Genomic DNA, 25,018 nt, shown 5'->3' with positions numbered 1-25,018 from the left:
AGAAGCTTGCCAGAAGCTTGTGGATGGCTACCAAAAGCGCCTTATTGCAGTGAAGCTTGCCAAGGGACATGTAACCAAATATTAACATTGCTGTATGTATACTTTTGACCCAGCAGATTTGGTCACATTTTCAGTAGACCCATAATAAATTCATAAAAGAACTAAACTTCATGAATGTTTTTTGTGACAAACAAGTATGTGCTCCAATCACTCTATCACAAAAAAATTTAAGTTGTAGAAATTATTGGAAACTCAAGACAGCCATGACATTATGTTCTTTACAAGTGTATGTAAACTTTTGACCACGACTGTAGAGGCAACTTGTTTATGCACTCTACTGGTACTTTAAAAACTTTTAGTTGATGGAGAACTTGACTAACAACTTCCTGCTTTGTAAAAAGCTTTTAATGCCGCAAAGTCACGTTAATAAAATCTTAATGGAGGCTGCAATTTGAACAAATCAATACTATCCTCATGAGTCAGCAAGTTTAAGTTAGTGTTCACTCAAAAAGAAGTGGGACGGCTAAGAAGCCAGTTGGCGCTAATGGATCTTTGTTGCTGTTATTTTAGAATTGTTTTGAGGCTTTCAGAAAGTTAATTCCATTGACGCTAATGTCTGCGAACAGAACAACCTGTAGGTTGTGTGTGTGAGTTTGATTATTAGCAGATCAGAGTCAGCAAAGGTCCCTGAAGTTGAACGACAAAGATGTGAAAGTTGCTGGAAGCAGCTGCAGCTGGAGGAGCAAATGAAGACAAAAGTGGGAGACACTGCATTATTTGATTCCGTGCGGAGCCGCTGGCAGACCCGCAGCTGGCCGAGGGCCGTGAAAGTAGTTTGGAGCGCTCCTGGCCCGCTGCCAGCCGTCCTGCTTCCTTCAGCGAGTGTTACTTGATAACTAGAAGCTAGCAGCCTACTTCAGACAATCATCTTCTTAAAACAAGCAGCAGGAGACAGGATGTTGCGGACGTCGTCTGATTGGTCAGCTGGAGGAGATTGGTCGGGAATTGCAAAAATTCCCAGTTGTTCTCAGACGTTCTGCAAGCTATTTAAATTCCTCTCAGGCTGCTAGCTAGCAGGTATCTTATTACACATGCTAGCTAACTAGCCTACATAGCACTCAAGCCCCGCCCACAGATATAGTCTGCAGACCGACTAGATCAGACTTTAAGGGGAACTGCACTTTTTTTTTGGAACTTTGCCGATCGTTCACAATCATTATGAAAAACATGAGGGATGGATTTTTTTTTTTAATGCATTCTTAATATTAAATAAATGCGTTTAAAAGTCCACCTACAATGGAGCCGTTCAATTCTGCCTATATAGCCCCTAAAAAACATCCAAACCTACATTAGTTTTTTTTTTATACATGATGTAATTATATATGTAATGTAGTAACAGGCATATTTAAAATAACATTTAATATTTATATATTTTGATCATTTTAAGCATACGCGCTGCATTAAAGTAAAAAGCGCATCACGTTTGCTTTTTTTTTTCCCATCACTGATTTCTGCTCACTGCAGACTTTATTAAAGTTAAAGTTAAAGTACCAATGATTGTCACACACACACTAGGTTATTCTAATTATTCTCTGCATTTGACCCATCACCCTTGATCACCCCCTGGGAGGTGAGGGGAGCAGTGGGCAGCAGCGGTGGCCGCGCCTGGGAATCATTTTTGGTGATTTAACCCAAAATTCCAACCCTTGATGCTGAGTGCCAAGCAGGAAGGTAATGGGTCCCATTTTTATAGTCTTTGGTATGACTCGGCCGGGGTTTGAACTCACAACCTACCGATCTCAGGGCGGACACTCTAACCACTAAGCCACTGAGTAGGTTTATGAGAGCCAACAAAGATAATAAACATCACTTACTGTACAAGGTCTGCTGTCATTAGGATGCAGACGCTTGGATGCTCAAATATTCCCATTTAAGATTAAAAAAAATGTCTCATAATCCTCGAGAAGAAATGGGGTGGGTGGGCGGGCGGGGGGGAACAAGTACTTTCCGTGTCTACCTCGCCAGTTTCAGATCATAAATGGTGGTCAAAGTGTCCAAACTTGACGAATTATCACATCCACTGTCCTGGTGAGATGCATGATTTATGATCTAAAATTGGCTTACAGGGAGCAATGAAGCGAGGAACCAGCAGATGATCGCGGCGACCGAGGTGAATAATGGCGCCGCTATAAATAGTTTGTCTGTGTTAGCGCTTATAATAACAATATCACCAATACCTGGCTAATATTCAAGTAACAAAATGTAAATTGAGTATTGTTGGTACTTTTTCCAATGGTTATTTATCAGATTTTATGGGTGGAATGGTGGAGCTCCCATTTGATGCGCTGTAAGCGGACTTTTATTTACGTTTATTTAATATTTAGAATGCATTTTAAAAATACATCCGTCACGTCTTTCATAATGATTGTGTACAATAGGCATAAATAAAAAGTGCAGTTCCCCTTTAAGCTTGGTTTATATTCTTGCGTCACGTAACTTACATAAGCGATGCTGTCTTGCTCCTCCCCCTGCATACACTCCCGCAAACCCTGACGTGCACGGTGCGCCTTCCAAAAATTCTAGCTTCATATCAGCGGCGACATGGACCGCAGAGCTGTTATTGGTCAGCTTTTGCCGTAAAGGGTACCTGGAGCACAGGATAGCAGACACTGTGCTTGAAATGCACAAATTATTGTTATGAAATCAAGCAACAGTGATTGAACATTTGCATGCAAACTGATATTGTGCATTTAATATCTTAATGTGTTAATAAAATAATTACTGAATGTGTCATTTTTCGGCATATTGTGTTGTTGCGCCCAGAAAAAGTTAGACAAAGTATGACGCTCTTTTAACTTTTATTGCCAATCTTGTGCTAATAACTAGTTCAAATCCGACACTCCTTCTCATGCACACGCGTCTTTTTCTCTCACACACACACACACATAACACTTCCTCATTCTCCGTCAATCATATTTCAGGCACGGTATGTTCACGAACAAGAGAGCTTTGAACATCGATAACACATGAACATAAACATTAACACCAGCAGATCGTTACAATAGTTATTTCAATTACATAGCTCTCTCTTGTCCAATGTCCCAAACGGTCGAAAAGCTTTGCAAATTCGCCTATCCTCAGCTGCAACTCGTTCAGGGGTTGCACAGCCCACCTTCGCGAACATCTTCTCTTCCGGTTTCGAAGCAATGTGAACAATAAAAAGGACTGTTCCTTCAAAAGGATTGGTTCCAGCACCAACATTAAAGTGGATGTCACTTCAGACGCCATTCTTTACAAGTTTACAACCACTGCTACACACAGGAAGTGCTCTTTCCCGCTCTCTCTCACATGAAGATAGTCAGCAAGAGTTGTGGTTGCTCAAATAGAAAACACTGCCCCTTAGGGTTTTGGGAAGAGAATTACAAGTCACGCGCCAGCCTCCACAAAAGAGCTATAAAAAGAACCAAGACGCTGTCAGAGGGGACGCAGGAGTACATACCAGCCATAACCCAACTTTTCTCACCCATTGGGTACCTGTTGTTTTGTATTTTGTATTTGCATAAGTTCCGAAAATTTTAAATCAAACCATGGAGGCATTGCAGAGATATTTATAAAACTATATTGCCTTTCTTCCTACCAGGAATTTGATAAACCTTTAATGTCACTGGTTGGGAAAAACGTAATCGGATGATCCGTTTATATTATCCGCCATTGTAGTCAGCGCTGTAGTGAATAGGCTCCCTTTCTGCTATTTTGTTGTGGGGCAGACTGGCTCGTACATGCACATGCACATGCATTCTCCGCCGTTGTCATTTCTAATACAAAGTAGAGTATAGTTTTATATACTTATATCTGTCAGTAGACTCGCTATGGTTGCGCTAAAAACGACAACAAAGATGCCGTGGAAGTGGAGGCACGTAAATAAACCCCCCCCCCCCAAAACGGCACATCCTGAAGAGACGGTCAGAAAGCAGAAAACATAGATTATGTTTTACGGTCTGTAAAACATAATTTATGCAACATTTTGACTAAAGAACCACCATTACGTGTTATGTAGACCTTAAGGAAGGGTTTTAAATGTACAAAAAAAATCATAATACGATCCCTTTAAGTCAGAGAAAACATCAAATGAGGAATGCCTTCAACTCTCAAGTCTTAAAAAGTCTGGAATATACTTTTTAACATCACTTTCTGTTTGGATTCTCTGACAACATGGGAGCGATGTGCCTACACTGCAGAATAACTTTGTGTTTGACACTGTGGCGTGTGCATGTATACACACACACACACCTGAGGCCCGCCCACCTGCGCTCCGATTGGTTTTTTTTAGGTGACGCCTCACTTTAAATGTTCAAATATAAACACAACCTGCGAAACTCCAACAGGCCAACTGTGTCTAAACATGCACAAACTCTCACGTCTGCCAAGCAGGCTGGTTATGTTGTTTGACAGAAGAAGAAATGACTTGTGAGTCATTATCGTCTGATAACATCAAAGCTGATGTTGTGAAGTTGTGCGTCGTTTAATGACGCTGACAGACATTGCCAACACGCCCCAGACCTTCAACTTAGTCTTTCAGAAAGGAAACTCCAAACCAGCAGGTGTCGCCAAGTTAAGAAGCACAAAAGTGTTAGTGGACTAGATTCTTCTCATGTGACAAACCAGTTGAAGGACCAACAGGGTGTGTTTGTTGTGAAAGACCTCATGAGACATGGCAAGTGGAGCAAATAAGGGCATGGAACTTGAGGCATGTTTTCACAACAGTGTTGATCTTGGTGTCGTTTTAAAAACCAGATTAATGAAGCCTCTAATTAAAACATGTTTCTTTGACCTGGGATGGCGTGGCTCGACCTGGTTCGATCCCCGGCTTGCGCCATCCTAATCGCCTCTGTTGCGTCCCTGAGCAAACCACTTCACTCTTGCTCCTGATGGGTCGTGGTTAGGGCCTTGCATGGCAGCTACCATCATCAATGTGTGAATGTGTGTGTGAATGGGTGAATGTGGAAATAGTGTCAAAGCGCTTTGAGTGCCCTGAAGGTAGAAAAGCGTTATACAAGTCATTTAAAGGCCTGTTAGCATCTTGTCAGGGGTGTCAAACACATTTTAGCTTAAGGGCCACATGAAGGAAAATCGATTCCCACGCGGGGCGGACTGATAAAATCATGGCATAATAACTTAAAAATATAGACAACTTCAGATTCTTTTCTTTGTCTTACTTCGGCCAAAAATAAAACAAGTACATTCTGAAAATGTACATACTACAAATAATCCTCTTGGCAAAACACTTGACGTAAGTTGAAAACTCTGAGGAAAAAATTGGTGCAGTTTTAAAAAACACCATGAAGAACACAATGAAACTTGGACTTGGACTCAAGTGTTTTTACAAAGCCATTAAACATTAAGCACTTCCTGTGTAGCATTCTAACGTTGGCAGTTTATTAAAAATGTCTGGAACAGCAACCGATTGTTTCCACAAACCGCTGCATTGGTGAAATCCGCATACTGCCCCAACACATTCATTTATCATCATTCAAATATTACAATTATAATTAAACATGGTGTCAGTTATCAAAACGACACCATAGCTTTGTGATGTGGCTTTTGTGAACAGAGCCGGCCGGGACTTAACACCTTGTTTTAATTATTCCACCTTCTGTAGCCTTTGTTCCGTGTCCATAGTCTAGTCTTTGTTTTTCTTTGATGTTTCATAGTGCCTTCTTAGATTATGTTCTTTCATTACAGCTACACTTTCTCCGCACAGAAGACACAAAGGTTTGCCTTTTACCTCCGTGAGCATGTATTCTGCCTCCCACCTGGCTTGAAACGCCCTGTTCTCACCATCCACCTTCCGTTTAGCCATTATTGGGGAGGAGGGTTACTGAAAGTTGACATCTACTCTGAATGCTGATGAATAATGAAGCCGAGGCCCACTTGCGGCGCTGCGATGAGTTCGCGGGCTACCGTTGTATTGTGGGGAATGAAGTATTGGTGCGTGCAAAACAGCAGCAGGCGGCTGTGGCCTGCGGGCCGGTTCTAATACTAATCAAATATGATATCATCCCGGGGGCCATAGATAGTTCATTCGCGGGCCGGATCTGGCCCGAGGGCCTTGACTTTGACACCTAGGACCTATTAGGATGGCGTCGTCTCAGCTCCCAGTCCAACACTTCCAGGTGGGCCTCTTTGTTTCCACGGCGATTAACCAGCACATCGCAGATGATATTTGAGACGAGAGCACAGAAACATTCCCAACGAGGCGAGTGTTTGCACAGCATCTAGTGCTCTCTCACTCATGTGAACTTTGACCGCTGCTTGGGAGCCCGACTGGCTCGGAACGCCAACCCGGAAGGGGGAATGTTTAACGGTTGCTCAGATCAACCGTTACACCCGAGGACAAGAACCGGTTTGATGGCCTCGTCATCATCAGAGCTTATTCACACACCCACAGTCTGATGACGCTAAATAAATATCTAACAACTGGCTGGACTACAAGATCCCACCCTCTGATCTCGACCTTAAGATACCTGCTCCAGCTTTCCTTCTAGCAATTCCAAAGACAATCCAAAACCTTGCGACAGATTCTCTAACCCAGGGTTGTCAAACGTACGGCCCGCGAACAGGTTTTATCCGGCCCGCGGAATGAGTTTGCTAAGTATAAAAATGAGACAAAATTTTTGAATGAAAGAAACTGCTGTTCTAAATGTGTCCACTGGATGTCACAATAGCAATTCTTTGCATATTTGTAGATTATGCTACATATGTAAAAAAAAAAAAAAAAACCACATGATGTTGGTGCACCAGTTGAGGAAATCGAGCAAACTACATAAATAACATCCTGTAATTGATTTTGATATTCATTTTTTATCTTGATAAATTTAAAATTAACACCAATGAGTTGACTGATTAACGTTATCACATAGTTTATTAAGAAAGTATAAATAACGACAAATAAAGATAGAATACTGTTAACCACAACATGTCAGTGTAAAAAAGCCCCAACAACAGTATGATTTGTAAATTTTCAGAATGTGCTTGTTCTATTTTTAAACAAAGAAAACAATCTGAAGTTGTCTTTATTTTTAAGTTATCGTGCCGTGATTTTACCAGTCCAGCCCACTTGGGAGTAGATTTTTGTCCATGTGGCCCCCGATCTAAAATTAGTTTGACACCCCTGCTCTAACCAGTCTACTACAGTATTTAGGATTGTTCTAAGGTCCAAAATTGTCGCCCTGCATTGAAAATCAAATCTACCTCTGAACTAGCAGTCACACTTCATCTGGTACAGTGCTTCAAGTAGTAAAGGTCTGATGACGCTAAATAAATATCTAACAACTGGCTGGACTACAAGATCCCACCCTCTGATCTCGACCTTAAGATACCTGCTCCAGCTTTCCTTCCAGCAAGTCCAAAGTCAGTCCAAAACCTTGCGACCTATTCTCTAACCCAGTGTTTTTCACACTTTTTGCATTTAAAAAATCCGGAGGCACACCACCAGCAGAAATCATTAAAAAAACGAAACTCAGTTGACAGTAAAAAGCCGTTGTCGCAATTGTTGGATATGACTTTAAACCATAACCAACCATGCACCTATATAGCTCTTCTCTCAAAGTAAGTGTACTGTCACGACCTGACACATCACACCATCACACTTACTTTGAGTTTTTTGCTGTTTTCCTGTGTGTAGTGTCTTAGTTCTTGTCTTGCGCTCCTATTTTGGTGGCTTTTTCTCTTTTTTGGGTACTTTCCTGTAGCAGTTTCATGTCTTCCTTTGAGCGATATTTCCAGCACCTACTTTGTTTTAGCAATCAAGAATATTTTTGTTGTTTTTATCCTTCTTTGTGGGGACATTGTTGATTGTCATGTCCCGATGTACTTTGTGGACGCCGTCTTTGCTCCACAATAAGTATTTGCTGTCGTCCAGCATTCTGTTTTTGTTTACTTTGTAGCCAGTTCAGTTTTAGTTTCGTTCTGCATAGCCTTCCCTAGGCTTCAATGCCTTTTCTTGGGGGCACTCACCTTTTGTTTATTTTTGGTTTAAGAATTAGACACCTTTTTACCTGCACACTGCCTCCCGCTGTTTCCGACATCTACAAAGCAATTAGCTACCGGCTGCCACCTACTGATATGGAAGAGTATTACACGGTTACTCTGCCGAGCTCTAGACAGCACCGACACTCAACAACAACACATCATTTGCAGACTATAATTACTGGTTTGCAAAAAATATTTTTAACCCAAATAGGTGAAATTACATAATCTCCCACAGCACACCAGACTGTATTTCACGGCACACTAGTGTACATTTACCAGTCCTTCATCAAGTAACATGTCTTTGGTCCAGTACTAAAGCTGGAGTACTAGAGGCTTTTGTCTTCTGAAGTCAGGACAAATAACCTTTAATTTGAGCCCTGATTAGGTCAAAAACTATCATCCTCTCAAAACGGTGGTCAACTTCCAAGCTAGAGCAAAGTTGCTTTTTTATTTTCTGAATCTAGTCTTGACTCCCAAGTCTAGGTCTGATGCTGGTAGTCACATCAGCTGGCACACTGTCAGATAGTTCAAGGGCCAACACCAAGACTCTAGTCTTTAAGTAGGATGCCAGTCAAAGTCTCCTGGATGTGGACAAGCCATGTGACAGTCATGAAAGTGTCAATAAAACCACATCCAGTCTTCCTCTGGGAGGAGGAGGAAATGCCTGAGCTCTACTGGGACTCCATCCAGGCAGACCAGCACTGTTCTCTGATATGACGCTTTACATCCATCCATCCATTTTCTACCGCTTGTCCCTTAGGCTCCAGCACCCCCCGTTTTACATTCATTCATTCATTCATAAATACATTCATTTGCTCCAAGCACAGGCTCCATTGTCAGTGCTGACTTTTTTGCACTCGATGAACTCCCAGGTAAATGCAACATGACGTCACATATGCATAAGAAAAGTAAAAGGGCAGCAGTTTTCTTACCTCCGTGAAGAAGTTGTCCATGTTGCCAGTTTATCTTAATCCAACAGGATGATCCCACTCGTGTGTCATTCCACGAACCTCCTCCTGGATCCTCGGCAGGATGAAAGAAAAAGAAAAACAAAAAACTTATGTCTTTCTTCCCAAAAAGTCCTCCCGCGTCCGGCGTCGTCCTGTGCGTACACACACCCGCGCGTCCCTCTGCTGGTTCGGGCCCGGTGGTCGAGCTGGTCCCACCGGGAGCACAAACGGTGTGGACGCCGTGCAAACTTTTGAAAAGTCACTCCAGTCCGTCCGTACGACCAACGGACAATAGGAGTGAAGCCCCGCCCACATTATTACCTCCTTCTTCCTCTTCGCCGCCGTTTGCCTCTCGCACGCCCCCCGCTGGACGCTTTGAACACATGCTAATTGGAGCGATTCGGTTACATGTCACGTGATGTTGGTAATCGGTTGTTCCTTTGAATTATTTCGTCTTTGTGACGTAACAAAGCAAATGTTTACTGTGTTCTATGCGATTGGATAAAAGATATATTTTTATGGCTCTTTTATGTGGTGCCAGATCGTTCAAAAGACTCTTTTTGAAGTAACTATTTTTTTTTTAAATCAAGAAAACAATCATCCGTCCATCCAATTTCTACCGCTTGTCCCTTTTTGGGGTCGCACTGGAAGCAAAATCTACACATCCCACCGAGTGCTGGGCTGCAATGTGACCGAGAAACCGTCTGAGTTTTTAGTGGGCCTAAACAAGATTTTGTTTGTAGCCCTAATTCGGTCTTAAAGGGCCCCCCTTAATGCTGACAACATTGGCCATAATATCACAATTTTGCAGAGGTGTGGACTCGAGTCACATGACTTGGACTCGAGTCAGACTCGAGTCATGAATTTGATGACTTTAGACTCGACTTGACAAAATGTAAAGAGACTTGCAACTCGACTTAGACTTTAACATCAATGACTTGTGACTTCACTTGGACTTGAGCCTTTTGACTTGACATGACTTGCTACTTTCCCCAAAACCCAAAGATTAAAAAGTTATTTGGGAGCGCTCCGTATCTTTCATTTTCTACGTCTGTGTCTATAAGCGTGTGTGCTGCTTGTCAGCTGGTGTGCTCAGTGCTCTCAGTACAACAGCCAATCAAATTAGATCTACGTTGTTTTCATCCCACAGCTCTCATCCAATCAAATTGCAGGACAACCACCGAACATGAGTTGTCAAACAATGCGCTAGTGAGAAACAATTATGCCAAAGTTGGTTTCGTTCGGGTATAAAAACTACGACTTGGTCAACAAAAAACGAATTGCAGTATGCAAATCACGCAGTTCGAATATTACAGACGGAGACGCAACAACTTCCAACATCGTTCGACATTTGAAGTTGCACAAAGAAGGGTAAGTTTTGAATGTAAGATAAAGTTTATTGGCTAAGTAACATGACTTTTATTCAGTGAGGCAGTAAACTCACTGTAACGTTATAACCATAGACATCTTATAAGGGTACGCAGCATTGAGCGCTACTGCCTACTGGCGCAGACGAGACGCGGGGCCGCCATCTTGGAGTGGTGATCCGCTCCACTCAGTGCAATTCATTTGGCAGGAACAATGAACTGTCAGCGCATTTAATTCATTTTACCTCACTGAATACCACTGATTTTCACACGCTTTTTTGTCATACGTGTAGCTATGATAACGGACACATGTTTTGGCGTTTTTATTATTCATAGTTTGCTTAACAGTAATATAATATTCTTATACGCTATAAGTGACCAGACGTCCGAGATAAAAACTGGGACTATAATCCCAGAGAAGGGGGAAAAAAACGGTCAGCTATTTTTAAGTTGAAGAAACAATATGATTAGGTTATATATACATGCGTATATCCTACATAAACAATGTATGAATACATTAGATATCTATATATCTTAGGGACCTATAGACTGTATCTCTGTTGCTGCAGCAGCAGAGAGTTTATTCTGTCTTGACACTTTGTATTGATATTTTCTATTACATTCTTCCCTTAAATGATCATGTTTACAGTGATTGTTATATATGTATTTTTTATGTATCTCGCTTTGGATAAAAGCGTCTGCCAAATACTTAAACATATATAAACACCTGAAAGTCTTTATATCAGCTAAAAGTAACCACTAATCTGTTTCACTGGATTCAGAATAAAACCAAATGCTGTCTTACCCAACAATGTTAGTATTTGAATATTGTTACTTGAAGACTTATTCCTGGTTATAATTATACTGTTAAAGTATTGTCTTATATTTTGCCTAAAATGAGAATGCATCATAATCAGTGGCGGCTGGTGAATTTTGTTTTAGGTGGGGCTGAAAGTTTGTAAAGCAAACCCCTGTAGGGGCGTCATCCTCCCCCAGAAGATTTATTTGTTATTTTCACATACAAATATTGAAGATCTTTGCTCCTTCTCAACTCTGTGGTTATATTATTTTCATAAAATACAACCAATAGTATATTAATGTTTGTTTTTGCAAATGTGTTTATTCTGCAAATGAATGAGTTAAATGTATAAAATTGTTTAAACTATTAAAATGACTGGTTAATAGTGCTATTATGAATTGCAATGTCAGCACTATTTTTTTTCCTGCAATTTCAAATGCACTTGTTTTAATAAATAAATACAGTGTTTTAAAAGCATACACAATCTGTGTAAAATATTAGTCTGTGGTTAAAAGGACTTGAAAGGACTCGAAACTCAAAATGCAGGACTTGGGACTTGACTTGAGACTTTCTAGTCTTGACTTTGGACTTGACTCGGGACTTGCCTGTCTTGACTCGGGACTTGACTCGAGACTTGACGGCAAAGACTTGAGACTTACTTGTGACTTGCAAAGCAATGACTTGGTCCCACCTCTGCAATTTTGGACCTAAAAATAATGTATTCAGTCAGTGGCGGAACAAGTATATATGATAGTATATATCTGATAGTATATATCTGTATCATATGAATCAATTTAAGTGGACCCCGACTTAAACAAGTTGAAAAACTTATTCGGGTGTTACCATTTACTGGTCAATTGTACGGAATATGTACTTCACTGTGCAACCTACTAATAAAAGTATCAATCAATCAATCAATCCATCAAGTCAGAGCCGGGCGGGGGACGGGCCCCATGATGGGACCCATGAATTGATTAACGTGGACCCCGAGGCTTAAACAAGTTGAAAAACGTATTCGGGTGTCACCATTTTGGGTCAATTGTACGGAAAATGTACTGTACTGTGCAATCTACTAATAAAAGTCTCAATCAATCAATCAATCCCACTATACCGGGGGTCAGCAACCCGCGGCTCTGGCTCTTTAGCGCCGCCCTGGTGGCTTCCTGGAGCATTTTTTAAAAAAAGGATTGATACGGTAAATGGAAAAAGATGTGGGAAAATTTTAGTTTTTGTTTTTGTATGTTTTTTGTTTGAGGACAAACACGACACAAACCTTCCCAATTGTTAGAAAGCCCACTGTTTAATATGTTTGTGTTTATTCTTTACTGATGAGCGTATTTGGTGAACATCGTTTCGTCCTACTAATTTCGGCGGTTCTTGAACTCCCCATAGTGTGGACTGTGACGCACCAGTTTGTTTACATGTGAAATCTTCCACTCCTTCTTTGTTTCATTTTGTCCACCAAACGTTTTATGCTACACGCGAATGCACACAGGTGAGCTTTCTTGATGTTATTGACTTGTTGGAGTGCTAATCAGACATATTTGGTCAGTGCATGACTGCAAGCTAATCCATGCTAACATGCTATTTAGGCTAGCTGTATGTACATATTGCATCATTATGCCTCATTTGTAGGTATATTTGAGCTCATTTAATATCCTTTACTTTTATCCTCTTGTATATAATTTAGTTTTGCATGTGTCATGACACATTATATGTATGTAATATTGGCTGCATTTCTGACAGTTGTGTGCCATATTGTTCCATACCACAGCAAACATTACCTCGCTTGCCAAAGATTGTAATAAATCTATTAAAAGAAGACAGCCTGCCGTTTCCTTTAACTTGGACACACACATCTATACCTTTGGCCATTAAAAGCCACTAATTTCCAGGAGTTATCACACCCTCTGAGTACCCTCTTATTTACTAATAGTTTCTAATGTTGTAAAAATGTGTAGAATAAATATAACATTTCAACATTTCTGTCAACGAAGATTTGCTTCTTCTCTCGCTTTCACTACAGCATCAGCACGTTCAAATAATGTGGAAAAATTATCTGTCTGCCATCTGCCCTGAGCAGTGAAAACCGGGCTTAATCTATGACGAGAACACCTATCCAACGTGCCAGACGCCAACAAATGGCAGCGTTTGCCCACTCTAGTCGGTTACGACGACGAACCGCAGTCAGGTCGAGACCCCAATGAGGACGACGAGCATGCAGATGAGCTTCCCTGAGATGGTTTCTCACAGTTACTGCATAAATTATTTGGTGTTGCAAACCAATTGTCACAGCTGTTGTCCGGGTTGCTAGTCTCAGACGCTCATGGAGGTGCACTTGCTGTACGTGGAGGTCCTGGGCTGGTGTTGTTACATGTGGTCTGCGGTTGTGAGGCTGGTTGGATGTACTGCCAAATTCTCTGAAACACCTTTGGCTTATGGTAGAGAAAGAAACATTAAATTCACGGTAAAACAGCTCTGGTGGACATTCCTGCAGTCAGCATGCCGACTGCACGCTTCCTCAAAACTTGCGACTTCTGTGACATTGTGCTGTGAGATAAAACTGCACCTTTCAGAGTGGCCTTTTGTTGTGGGCAACCTAAGGCACACATGTGCAATAATCATGCTGTTTAATCAGCATCTTGATATTCCACACCTGTGAGGTGGGATGGATTATCTTGGCAAAGAAGAAATGCTCACTAACGCAGATTTAGACAGATTTGTGAACAATATTTGAGACAAATAGGTATTTTATGTATATCATAAAAGTTTTAGATCTTTGAGTTCAACTCATGAAAAATGGGAGCAAAAACAAAAGTGTTGCGTTTATATTTTTTGTTCAGTATATTAGAAGCTATCAAAAATAAAATATACTTAAAACACAAACAAAGTTTAGTTAGTTAATTTAAAAAATATACTAATTTATAAATGTATTTGAAAAATTACAACAACCATGTTAAATACTGTTACAAGTGTAATTGAACATTAATATTTTTGTACAGACAGTATTATTATTTGTATTCTATTCTAAGGGAGAACAACAATAGTAAAAAGAGCAAAAAAAATCGGTGTGTATGAAAAGCTGAAATGTTCTAACTAATAATTAATAATAATACTAATATATTTGGTCACCCATAATACATAGTGGACACAATATCTGTTTTTAGCATTTTTTTAATGAAAAAATATCAATATGGCCTCCGCATATTTTGACTTTTCAGTATGTGGCCTTTGGTGGAAAATGTTTCGACAGCCCTGAATTAAAGTATTAAAAGTATAAATATTTTGAGTTTAAGATGGATATTAGACCATAAAGATCTGGTATCGGCGGTATCGATATTTCAGTATCGATCCACACATCTGTCCCAACCTGCAGAATAACGTGCAAAGAAAAGCAACCCTGGCGCTCAAAAACTGGAGAAAAAGAAGTCAAGTCACTAGTATTCTATTTTGTGTCCTCTTCTACAGAGGTTTTCTTCAAGATGCTTGAGGAAATGCTGAAAGTGTATAAGGAAACAATAACTATGGTGTATAATGAAGAGGAGATGAAAGAGCTGGGAAGTCCAGAAATGGTGATTTTTTTATAGTTATTTTTTGCTCACAATGTTACCCTTATCAGTTTTGAAGTAATCATGGATCAGGGCAACGAAAACATGCAATGAAGTGATCAAAAATATTAGTTCGCTACATGCCTTTGTCCACACTGTCTATGCGGTGAGGGGGCAGCATATCAAGTCTGACTTCCAAGTACAGTTAGTTATTATTACCATGATTACTGAAAAAATAATTTATATTATGGGAAACTACTGTCAGATTCATTTTCAGGAGCAAAAATTACATAAAGAGAATCTGTTAGTAAATTTCGGTCATCTGGATGCCATGGGTCCTTTATTATTACTTATTTATGTAGGGCGCCCACTTTATTCTAAACCGCCCCCCAGACACACACTCAGTATGTTTACATGGGCTAAAAAACTAATTATTGAGTTAAAGGGGCTGTTGGTACCTTTTACGGGCGCTAACTCTCCAATATATTATGAGTAGGGGTGTAACGATTGATTTTAACAACGATCCGATTCGATGTTTGTGGTTGTTGATATAATTCAGAGAAAATATAATTTTTTTTTGGAAAAAAATGATTCAGTGAATTGAATTCGATTCAGTAACTTTTTAGCAAAACAAAATCAAGCACTGTGACGGTGAAATAAATACTGTATACTGGACACTGCAGGAGAAGTTTCCTATATTCCTGTTACTTCTTGTAAGGGAATTATGTGTAAATGAGTTATGGATACAAACAAGCCAGTAAACAACAATTAATGACCAAATGTATTTACATCTTATTTGAATAAAGTGCGACCAACACTTTAGGTTGAATTAACAAGAGGGAAACATTTTCTGCTCTCATTTTCAACTTTCAAGACATTTTCATGAAAAATACTGTAGCCAACATTTTAAGAGTAGATTTATCTGCTAAATAAAGTTCCCCCACCTGGCCATACAGTATCTGTTCTTCTTCCTGATGACAAACAGCATCCCAGTTGTGCATGTAAGCCCCCTCATCCCTGTTGACGGTGTTGGCCCCTTGCTTCCTAATTTCCATAGCCTCTTTCATCCATCGCTTGTATTTATTTGTTTCCGATGAAACGACTTCTCCTTGTGTTCTCGAAGTCGGCGCGTCGCTTCAGTTGTGTCAGTCGCGTCTTTTGTGGCTTAAAGTTGTGTTAAGTCTTTATATTATTGGGTTGTGTCGTTTATCTTTGTTGTGGCTTTTGCAATCGTGCTGTAGCTGAAAGTTTGTGTTCTCATTTATGATGATATTGTTTTGTGGCATTTGCGTTTTTTATGACCTTTCTCGACCACTGTAGACATCTGCCATTTTTTTAGATGAAGCCACAGACTGGCAAATAGACTTAACGTTTAACGTCCTTATCCTTAAAAGTGCTAAACTTCATATAAAGTCTGCCGTTCTTAAATCAAATGTTTTCCTTTTTATAGTATCGATAAAATCGATCGATTCCCTTTTAAAACGATCTTGGATCAATACCTAACTTTTGGAAGGCAAACTTGGAATGTAAATCGATCTATTGATACATCCATCAATCATTACACCCCTAGACTTAAGCATTATATCTCGCTCTTTTACGCCTTACAGAATCGTACATTAGCTTTGTGTACTGTCAGCTAATGATGACGATTAGGTTACCTAATGTTAGCTAACATTCTATTGTAACAACAAATTGTTAATTGCTTCTCTGGAACTGCTTTTGTGTATGTGCACACACTATCTGCGTATACGTGTCTAGATTATGTGATTGTAAACCAGTTCCCTCTTGCATGTATTCACTCCCATTGGAGGACCCCAACGCACAGAAGAAATAATATGAATAATAACAAAAGGCGCACTCAAAAAGGACTGAGGAAAAATAACTAAGGATGCACACAAAGGGTGCGGAGAAACTGAGAACGCACACAAAAGGTGTGGAGAGGAAACGGTAAACACTACAATGCAGCGCATGGGCAGAGCGACAGGAAACGAGACGCATGAGTGGAGCTAAGGCAGAGGAGATGAACACGACTGCAAGGGTAAATCATCAGGAATCTACTGGCCCCCGGTGAATGGACTGGAGAGCTTAAGTCGTCAGGAGGAAATGGGTATCAGGTGTGCGCTCAAGTGGCTTATTCCTAAAACCCGAAAACCAGGCAGTGCAACACAAAGCAGACAGGCGGCAGCAGAGCACTGCCAGATCATGACACCCATCCATCAATCATTGGGTCATTGAGGCGTTCTACGCATGTGTCAGTCGTCCCAACTTATAACCCAGAAGCACAGAAATATTTACATGTTTACGCCTTCAATCAATAAATCAATCAATGTTTATTTATATAGCCCTAAATCACAAGTGTCTCAAAGGGCTGCACAAGCCACAACGACATCCGCGGTACAGAGCCCACATAAGGGCAAGGAAAAACTCACAACTCCAATGGGACGTCGATGTGAATGACTATGAGAAACCTTGGAGAGGACCGCATATGTGGGTGACCCCCCCCTCTAGGGGTCTTGTTTAATTTGTCTTTGTTTAATCAATTACGTTTTTCATCAAGCGTTTGAACCAATGGCGTCATTAGGCCTTTTTAGAGTGACTAAATGCTTCCCAAATTATTGTTAAACCCTCCTAAATTATTTCATTTTAGTTTTAGTTTTTTTTTTTAATACTTTTTTTTTTCAAAAGACACAACTCGTGACTAAATGCAGTGTAACATAGAAACATATAATCAATCAATCAATCAATCAATCAAATTGTATTTATCTAGCACTTAATCACAAGTGCCTCAAAGACTTCACAAAAATACAACATCCCCTGATCTAAATCCACATCCGGGCAAGGAAATAATCAAAAAACCCCAGAGTGGGAAAAAGGAAGAAACCTTGAAAAGGGATCACAGATGTAGGGACCCCCCTTCCAAGGTGACGGGCAGCAATGCATGTCAAGTGGGTACAGTTAGTGAATAGTCAAATTTATATTGTTAAATTAATTAAATACCAAAGACTATAAAATGGGACCCATTACCTCCTTGCTTGGCACTCAGCATCAAGGGTTGGAATTGCGGGTTGAATCACCAAAATGATTCCCGGGAGCGGCACCGCTGCTGCTCACTGCTCCCCTCACCTCCCAGGGGGTGAACAAAGGGATGGGTCAAATGCAGAGGACACATTTCACCACACCTAGTGTGTGTGTGACAATCATTGGTACTTTAACTTTAACTTTAAATGTAAATGCAGCTGAGATAGGCTCCAGCACCCCCCGCCACCCCGAACGGGACAAGCGGTAGAAAATGGATGGATGGAAATAATAGATCAAGAAGGAGTCCAGTCTATCGGGAAACCAACAGATACTCATGGGGGAGGGGGGGTATATCTTCTTCCAGGCTCATCCAGTCAGCTATGCAGAGATGTGGAAAAGTGGTCCATGGAGTTTTCCAATGATTGGTCCAACTCAGGTCTTAATCTGGGTTAGTTAAGTTAAAGATGAAGTACCAATGATTGTCACACACACTAGGTGTGGTGAAATTTGTCCTCTGCATTTGACCCATCCCCTTGTTTACCCCCTGGGAGGTGAGGGGAGCAGTGAGCAGCAGCGGTGGCCGCGCTCAGGAATCATTTTGGTGATTTAACCCCCAATTCCAACCCTTGATGCTGAGTGCCAAGCAGGGAGGTAATGGGTTCTATTTTTTACAGTCTTTGGTATAACTCGGCCGGGGTTTGAACTCACGACCTACCACTCTAACCACTAGGCCACTGAGCAGCTAACATCTCCCCCAGAATGGTACCTTTCCAGAAATTAACCATGGCCATGGTATTATGCCCAAACAGGAGAGGGGGACAGAGCATAAAAGCAGCAGGCAGATCAATTGGTCTAAAAAGGGGTCTATTTAAAGGCCAGAAGACATTAATGCATTTTAAGGCGGGACTTGAATAATTCTACTGATCTAGCAAGTCTAACTGTTGCTGGTAGGCCACTCCAGAGTACTGGAGGCTGAATGGAAAACACTCTAAAGCCTGCAGACTTTTTAGGGCTCTGGGAGTCACTAATGAGCCAGCGTTTTTTATGAAACGAAACATAAGGTAAAATACATTCAGCAAGATAAGATGGTGCTAGACCCTTTAATATTTTGTACTAAGTAATAAAACCTTCAAGTCGCACTTGCCGTGTACCAGGAGTCAATGCAGGTCAGCCAGTATAGGCGTAATATAATCGAACTTTCTTGTCCTAGTCAAAAGTGTGGCAGACGTATTTTGGCCGAAAAATACCGGGCCAAGAAGCAAACCTTGTGGAACTCTGCAGGTGACCTTAATGTACTCAGAGGTTGCATTGTTATAAGATGCACAGTTTTTATTTTTTGTGAGATGGAAGCTGAACCAAGAAAATGCTAAGTTTGACACACCGATACATGATTTGATGTGATCCAAAATAATGTTGTGATGAAGGCAGCGCTGAGATCAAGTATAGATGATGTATTGACATCAATAGTTAGCAACAAATCATTTGTCCTTTTTGCCAGGGCCATCTCAGTGGAGTGATTTGCCCTGAAACCTGACTGAAAAAGTTCTAAAAGATAGTTAGATACTAAGGGCCTGATTTACTAAAGGTTTGCGTATACTAAATCACGTGTAAACCTGATAGCACACGCAAAACTGATCTACTAAACGTGGGCAAAGTGGACTGGTCTGTTAAGTGAGCAGAATATGTCGGGCAATTCATTTTGCGTCGCTGTCTTCATTAATATGCAAATATATATGCTGATTATCAAAATGCCCACAGTACTGGGAGGAGAAGATGCAAATATAATTATTTCGTTTTTTTATTAAGCACGTGTCTGATGGACGCGCAAACTGACAGTTCCACACACGGCTGCAGGATCAGTGCTGGCGCTGCACAGACAGACAATGGACAGAGAATCCTCCGTCCCACATGTGTGTGTGTCAATATTTTGGATGGTCAGAAATCAAAAATATTAGACGTATCGTCTATTCAGCAATTTCCTTTTAAAATGTTATTGCTGCTGGATGACTTATGGGGCTGATTAAAATGATTTGAATTAATGCGTTTTGGTGTCTGCTGGCGTTTTTTTTTTTTTATGTCGTAAATTGTTTTTACATTTAGGAAATTTATTACTATATGTCCTATATGAAAATATGTTTTTTCAATTGTTAATTTTCTTGCATTTGAGTCACTCCAGATGCACGAATGCGCTGGTGATGCGATCCACAGCCACGCGCACAACACATTCGTTGCGAACACAGGCAGGTGCATACATGTATGTGCAGAAAATGATCGTCTCCGTGGTATTATGATAAAACCTGCTCAGTGGCCTTGTGGTTAGACTGTCCGCCCTGAGACTGGAAGGTCGTGAGTTCAAATCCAGGCCGAGTCATAATAAAGACTATAAAAATGGGACCCATTGCCTCCCTGCTTGGCACTCAGCATCAAGGGTTGGAATTGGGGGTTAAATCACCAAAAGAATTGGGGGTTAAATCACCAAAATGATTCCCGAGCGCGGCCACCCTGCTGCTCACTGCTCCCCTCACCTCCCAAGGGGTGAACATGGGGATGGGTCAAATGCAGAGGATAATTTCACCACACCTAGTGTGTGTGTGACGATCGTTGGAACTTTAACTTTAACTTTAAAAGCCTGTATGTACACAAAATCCCCGTTTAAATAAAGCCGTCTCCACCACTTTTCAATTGCACGTGCAGTCTAAGTAGATCACATGCAACAGGCCCACTCCAAGTACACGTTATTTAATTGTTTGCATAGGCTGTTTAGAGCGTGGTATTTGGATCTTTGTAAATCTGACACCATGTGTTCATTTAGTGGCTGTGCGACCATTTTTTCAAGGATTTTTTAAGTATCACTTACAGGACATGGGACAACAGTTGGTAGTTCAGACGGAGGTCAAGGTCGACATTAGGTCTTTTAAGTAGAAGCACCGTACTCACTACATGCAACATAACGAGACACAAAAAAGCACCGTACTCACTACATGCAGTAATTAGACACATAGCAGCGTCGTTCTTACAACATGTACTGTAACTAGACACAGAGAAACCATATTTTAAAGTTGATCTGTCCACATGCTGTGTGTTTATGTTGTCAAAGTGACTGCTTGCTAGCGTGTCCAAACTTCCAGTGGAGCCAAAACAGGAAGAGGAAAACAAACATTTCCTGTGCCTATTTTAGATGTTTAAAGATGGACGATACCAGAAGCTGGATTTTTTCAAAGGGATTCTGAGGTCAAACTGCAGAAATTGTTTTGTTTTGGCAACGTGCAGTGGAGATAAAAAAGTAAACAAACAAAAACAACTTAACTGAGGCGCAAAAAGACTTAATTGAGTAAATACTTTAATCCTGTTCCCTTTTCAAGTCCTGTAAGTGCAGCACCACTTGCTGGTTCTGCTGGGTCACTGCATCATTTAGCGTCAAAGCCAACAGCCTCTGAAAGCTAAAAGTAAAACTCACTGCGCAAAGTTTATTGGGAATCATTTACGTTTCCTGGAAATCCGGAAATCAATTGTGTAGTTTCCTGGGAATTGGTTGGTTAGTTTACTGGAAATCAGTTGTGAGGTTTCCTGGAAAATCATTTATGTAATTTCCTGGAAATCAGTTGGGTAGTTTAGTGGAAATCGGTTGTGAAGTTTACGGGAAACCAGAGCTAATGTGAAGAATGCATTATTGTTTTTGTTGACTCACTGTGAGTGTGGATACTAAATGTTGTTTTAACTACACAAACCTTAATCTCCTCATTGGCGGGGCTTCATAGAGATGATCAACTGCTAATTCTTCAAATCCTGAATGAAGAAGAAACAAAACACAGAACGTGAAGTTGAACTTATTGTATAAATACACACACCCGGTAATGCTGGTGTTCACCGAGAAGGTGTGTTTTAATGAAGTGTGTGTTTTTATTGTGTGATTTTATATAATTTTTTTATAATTGTGTGCAGAGTTTATGTGCTGTTATATTGCCTTGATCAGTTTTAACTATTGCGTGGTGTTTGTAGATTTTAGATTGGTGTAATGTGCATGTTTTAGTATGATTGCGGTCATACCTCCCGAACTGTTTGGCGGACTGATTGAACTGATCAAGCGACATGATTGGAGCAGAGCCTGGGAGTTGCTGTTTAAATTCAAACAGGAGAACCACACCGTGGAGGAGCAGTAACACGCTACAAACAGGAGGTGCGAGGTAGTGACGTGAAGTGACCACGGGATACAGAAGGTGTCGGGAGTCTGACGCAGAGCGACGTAACAGACGGGCTTCGGAAATCTCCTGACAGGAGAGGAAAAGGAGTGGAGTGAGGATGCATGGCAGGTGGCCAGGACGAGTGTGCGCTAAATAGACATATCGCTTCCACGCTTGCAATACGCTAAGTAATGAAAAGGGCAGTAAATCTGTGCCTTGCGGGTGTGTTTTCATGATAAGCTGTCAGCTACTGGTCAGTGAGTGCACCCTTCTGCTTTCCTCACAGCGGTGTCACAGGAGGTACTGCAGTCAGGAATTGCCGGGCTGTAGCCAAGCCAAAGTCATGGACTGCAAAGTCATCAACAGCATCCATCAAGCTTCCCAAAAAGAACACTATCATTGGGACATGGAACCGTACTTTGTATGCATGCGGAAACGTGAAAGAACAGAGCCACGAACTTGCCAGGTACAATCAGGACATTGTCGACCTCGCTAAAGTCAGATGGACTGGTTTCACAAAACCACCACAGACATGTTACATACATATATATATATATATATATATATATATATATATATATATATATCTGTTTTCTATATCTCCTTGTTTTTCTCCTAGTAGTTTTCTTCTGTTCCTGTACTTGCACACCCTGAAATTTCCTCTTTGTTTTATAATGAGGTCGATCCGTCTGACTCCTGTGTGGGGGCAATCCTCTCTCAGCGCCACCCCTCCAGTTGTAAATGGCACCCCTGCGCCTTCTTCTCTCGTCGCCAGACTTCGGCAGAAAGAAATTATGATGGTGGCAACCGAGAACTTTTGACCATGGTATTAGCCTTGCAATCTCGGAGTGCTCTCAACAACCATTGACTATATTCATAAAAACCTGGCCTACCTTTGTGCCGCACAAAGACTGAATCCCATACAGGCACGGTGCCCATTATATTTATCCAGATTCAGTTACACTCTGACTTTTGATTCAGGTTCTTTGAATGGCAAGCCTGATGCCCTTTCCAGGTTACACTCCCCGGTGGTAAAGGATAATCCCCCGGAACCAATTATTCCCCCATCTCAGATCCTCCGAGGTCTCCAGTGGTATGTGAAACAAGAGGTGGTAGCGCTCAAGGACTCACCTGCTCCTGCTAAATGTCCTACTGGCGGCTGTTCGTCGGTCCCGAGCTCCGCTCCAAGGCGTTATCCTGGGCCCACAGTTACAGCATGCCACCCAGGTATTAATTGGACTTTATTTCTGTTGGCACAGCGGTTTTGATGGCGTTGCATGAGGGTAGATGTTAAGAAGTTTGTCGCAACTTGTTCTCTCTGTGCCTACAATAATCCCTCTCACAAGGCTCCCGCTGAACTCCTGAGACCTCTCCCCATCCCTTCTTGACTATTAATACCTCTCCCTAAATTTGAGACCCAGCTATGACTACATCATCCTAATCAGCCATCCCAGTAAAGTACTGCTGTTGGTCCTCCTTAACCGACTGAAAGGGAAGGCAGACGAACTCTTTGCATAGGAGCAGGCAGGATTTTGACCAAGGAGAAACATGTCTGAACAGATTTTTAACGTCAAGAGTGCTAATCGAGAAACAACTGTAGCACCATCGAGACCTTCACAGACTTCAAGAAGGCCTTTGACTGCATCTGGCATGAGGGTTTGTGGCAGGTTATGAGAAACTACAACATGGACAGCAACCTCATACAGGTGATCAAAGCGCTTTAAAGTGACTCCAGCAGCACGGTTCTCCTGCACAACAACCTTGGAGACTTTTTCCAGACAACAGTTGGAGTGCGTCAAAGATGTCTCCTCTCTCCAGTTATTTTTAACATCTACCTGAAGAACATCATGCAAAAAACACTGAGTGACCACCAAACCTCCATTTCTGTCGAAGGACGTCCTCTCTTAATCTGCCTTCGCAAATGACATAGACCTGATAGGAGGCAGTAAAGAAAAACTCCAAGACCTTACAACCAAGTTGGAGATTGCATCAGGAGCTTATGGAATGGAAGTCGGAAAAAGAAAGGTCTATAACAGCTCCAGTCAACAAGCAACCAACATCATGCTGAATGGCCAGAGACTTGAAGAAGTGGAAACCTTTAAGTACTTGATGTCTACACTATGAAAGGAGGCCAGCTCTTCAAAGGAAATTAGAACAAGACTCAGCCTGACCTCATCTGTAATGACAAGACTGAATGTGATCTGGAGAAGCAACTCCATCAGTCTTCGCGTGAAGATCAAGCTGCATGATTCCTCTACGGTTATAAGAGCTGGACACTTAGTGCTGAGACTGAGCAAAAAATCCAGGCGTTTGAGCACAAGTGTTTCAGGAGGTTCCTACGCATTTCATACAAAGAGCACAAGACCAATGACTACGTTACGTTGACACCCACGCAAGCTTTCCTGGTTTGGCCACATTTCCTGTCACGATTCCTGGCCCAAGACCATCCTTCAAGGTGTAGTCGAGGGCAATGCAAGGTCTGGCTTTACAATGTCAAAGAGTGGACCGGACACACCCCAGCTGCCCTACAGCGCTTGGTCGAAGACCGTGAGCGGTGAAGAGCACTGACTGACTAGTCTAGCATTGTGAGTGAACCAAGTCAAAATTGATCAATCAGTCAATCAATCAAAGTTTATTTATATAGCTCTTAATTACAAGTGCCTCCAAGGGCTGCACAAACCACATTGACATTCCCTGACTGCTATTGTATATTTATATAGGCCTTTTTTAATTGTGTGTGATTTGTGATATTTTAATTGTACTGTGAAGCACTTTGTGGCTTGTTGTCTGTGAAAGATGCTAGACAGATACATGTTACCAACTTACTTACCCTGATCTGAAACCCACAACCGGGCAAAGAAAAACTCAAAATCCAAATTGGGAAAGAGCAGAAACCTTGGGAAGGGGCTCCAATGGAAGCCAAGTGGGTAAAATGTTTGCACTATTCATGATAATGTGAAAGTCCAGTCCATTGGGGGCAAGCAGAGGGTCCAGGTGCGCAGCCACCTTTTGGTCTCCTCTTCCCTCGGCAAAAAGGAAAAGCAGCTGGAACATACACTACCGTTCAAAAGTTTGGGGTCACCCAAACAATTTTGTGGAATAGCCTTCATTTCTAAGAACAAGA

At 41.3% G+C, this 25,018-nt stretch overlaps 1 protein-coding gene across 3 annotated transcripts in view; it reads right to left on the bottom strand.

Moving 5' to 3' along the window:
* myo10 (myosin X) overlaps positions 1 to 21,456 on the bottom strand; it is a 130,360-nt gene extending 108,904 nt beyond the window's left edge. For 2 of the 3 annotated variants that reach the window (XM_062023043.1, XM_062023045.1), the window contains exon 1: positions 8,964 to 9,291. In XM_062023043.1, the coding sequence (XP_061879027.1) occupies positions 8,964 to 8,984 (21 nt within the window). In that variant the 5' untranslated portion in view covers positions 8,985 to 9,291. Of the gene's footprint in view, positions 1 to 8,963; positions 9,292 to 21,441 lie in introns of those variants that run through there. The other variant, XM_062023044.1, reaches the window with a different exon arrangement.
* Between the last annotated feature and the right edge of the window lie 3,562 nt (positions 21,457 to 25,018).

The sequence above is a fragment of the Entelurus aequoreus genome, linkage group LG16 (genome assembly GCF_033978785.1).
Source record: "Entelurus aequoreus isolate RoL-2023_Sb linkage group LG16, RoL_Eaeq_v1.1, whole genome shotgun sequence".
In the NCBI taxonomy this organism is placed as follows: domain Eukaryota; kingdom Metazoa; phylum Chordata; class Actinopteri; order Syngnathiformes; family Syngnathidae; genus Entelurus; species Entelurus aequoreus.
The sequence above is the reverse complement of the archived record's forward strand: the minus strand, read 5'-3'. Positions and strand labels throughout refer to the sequence as shown.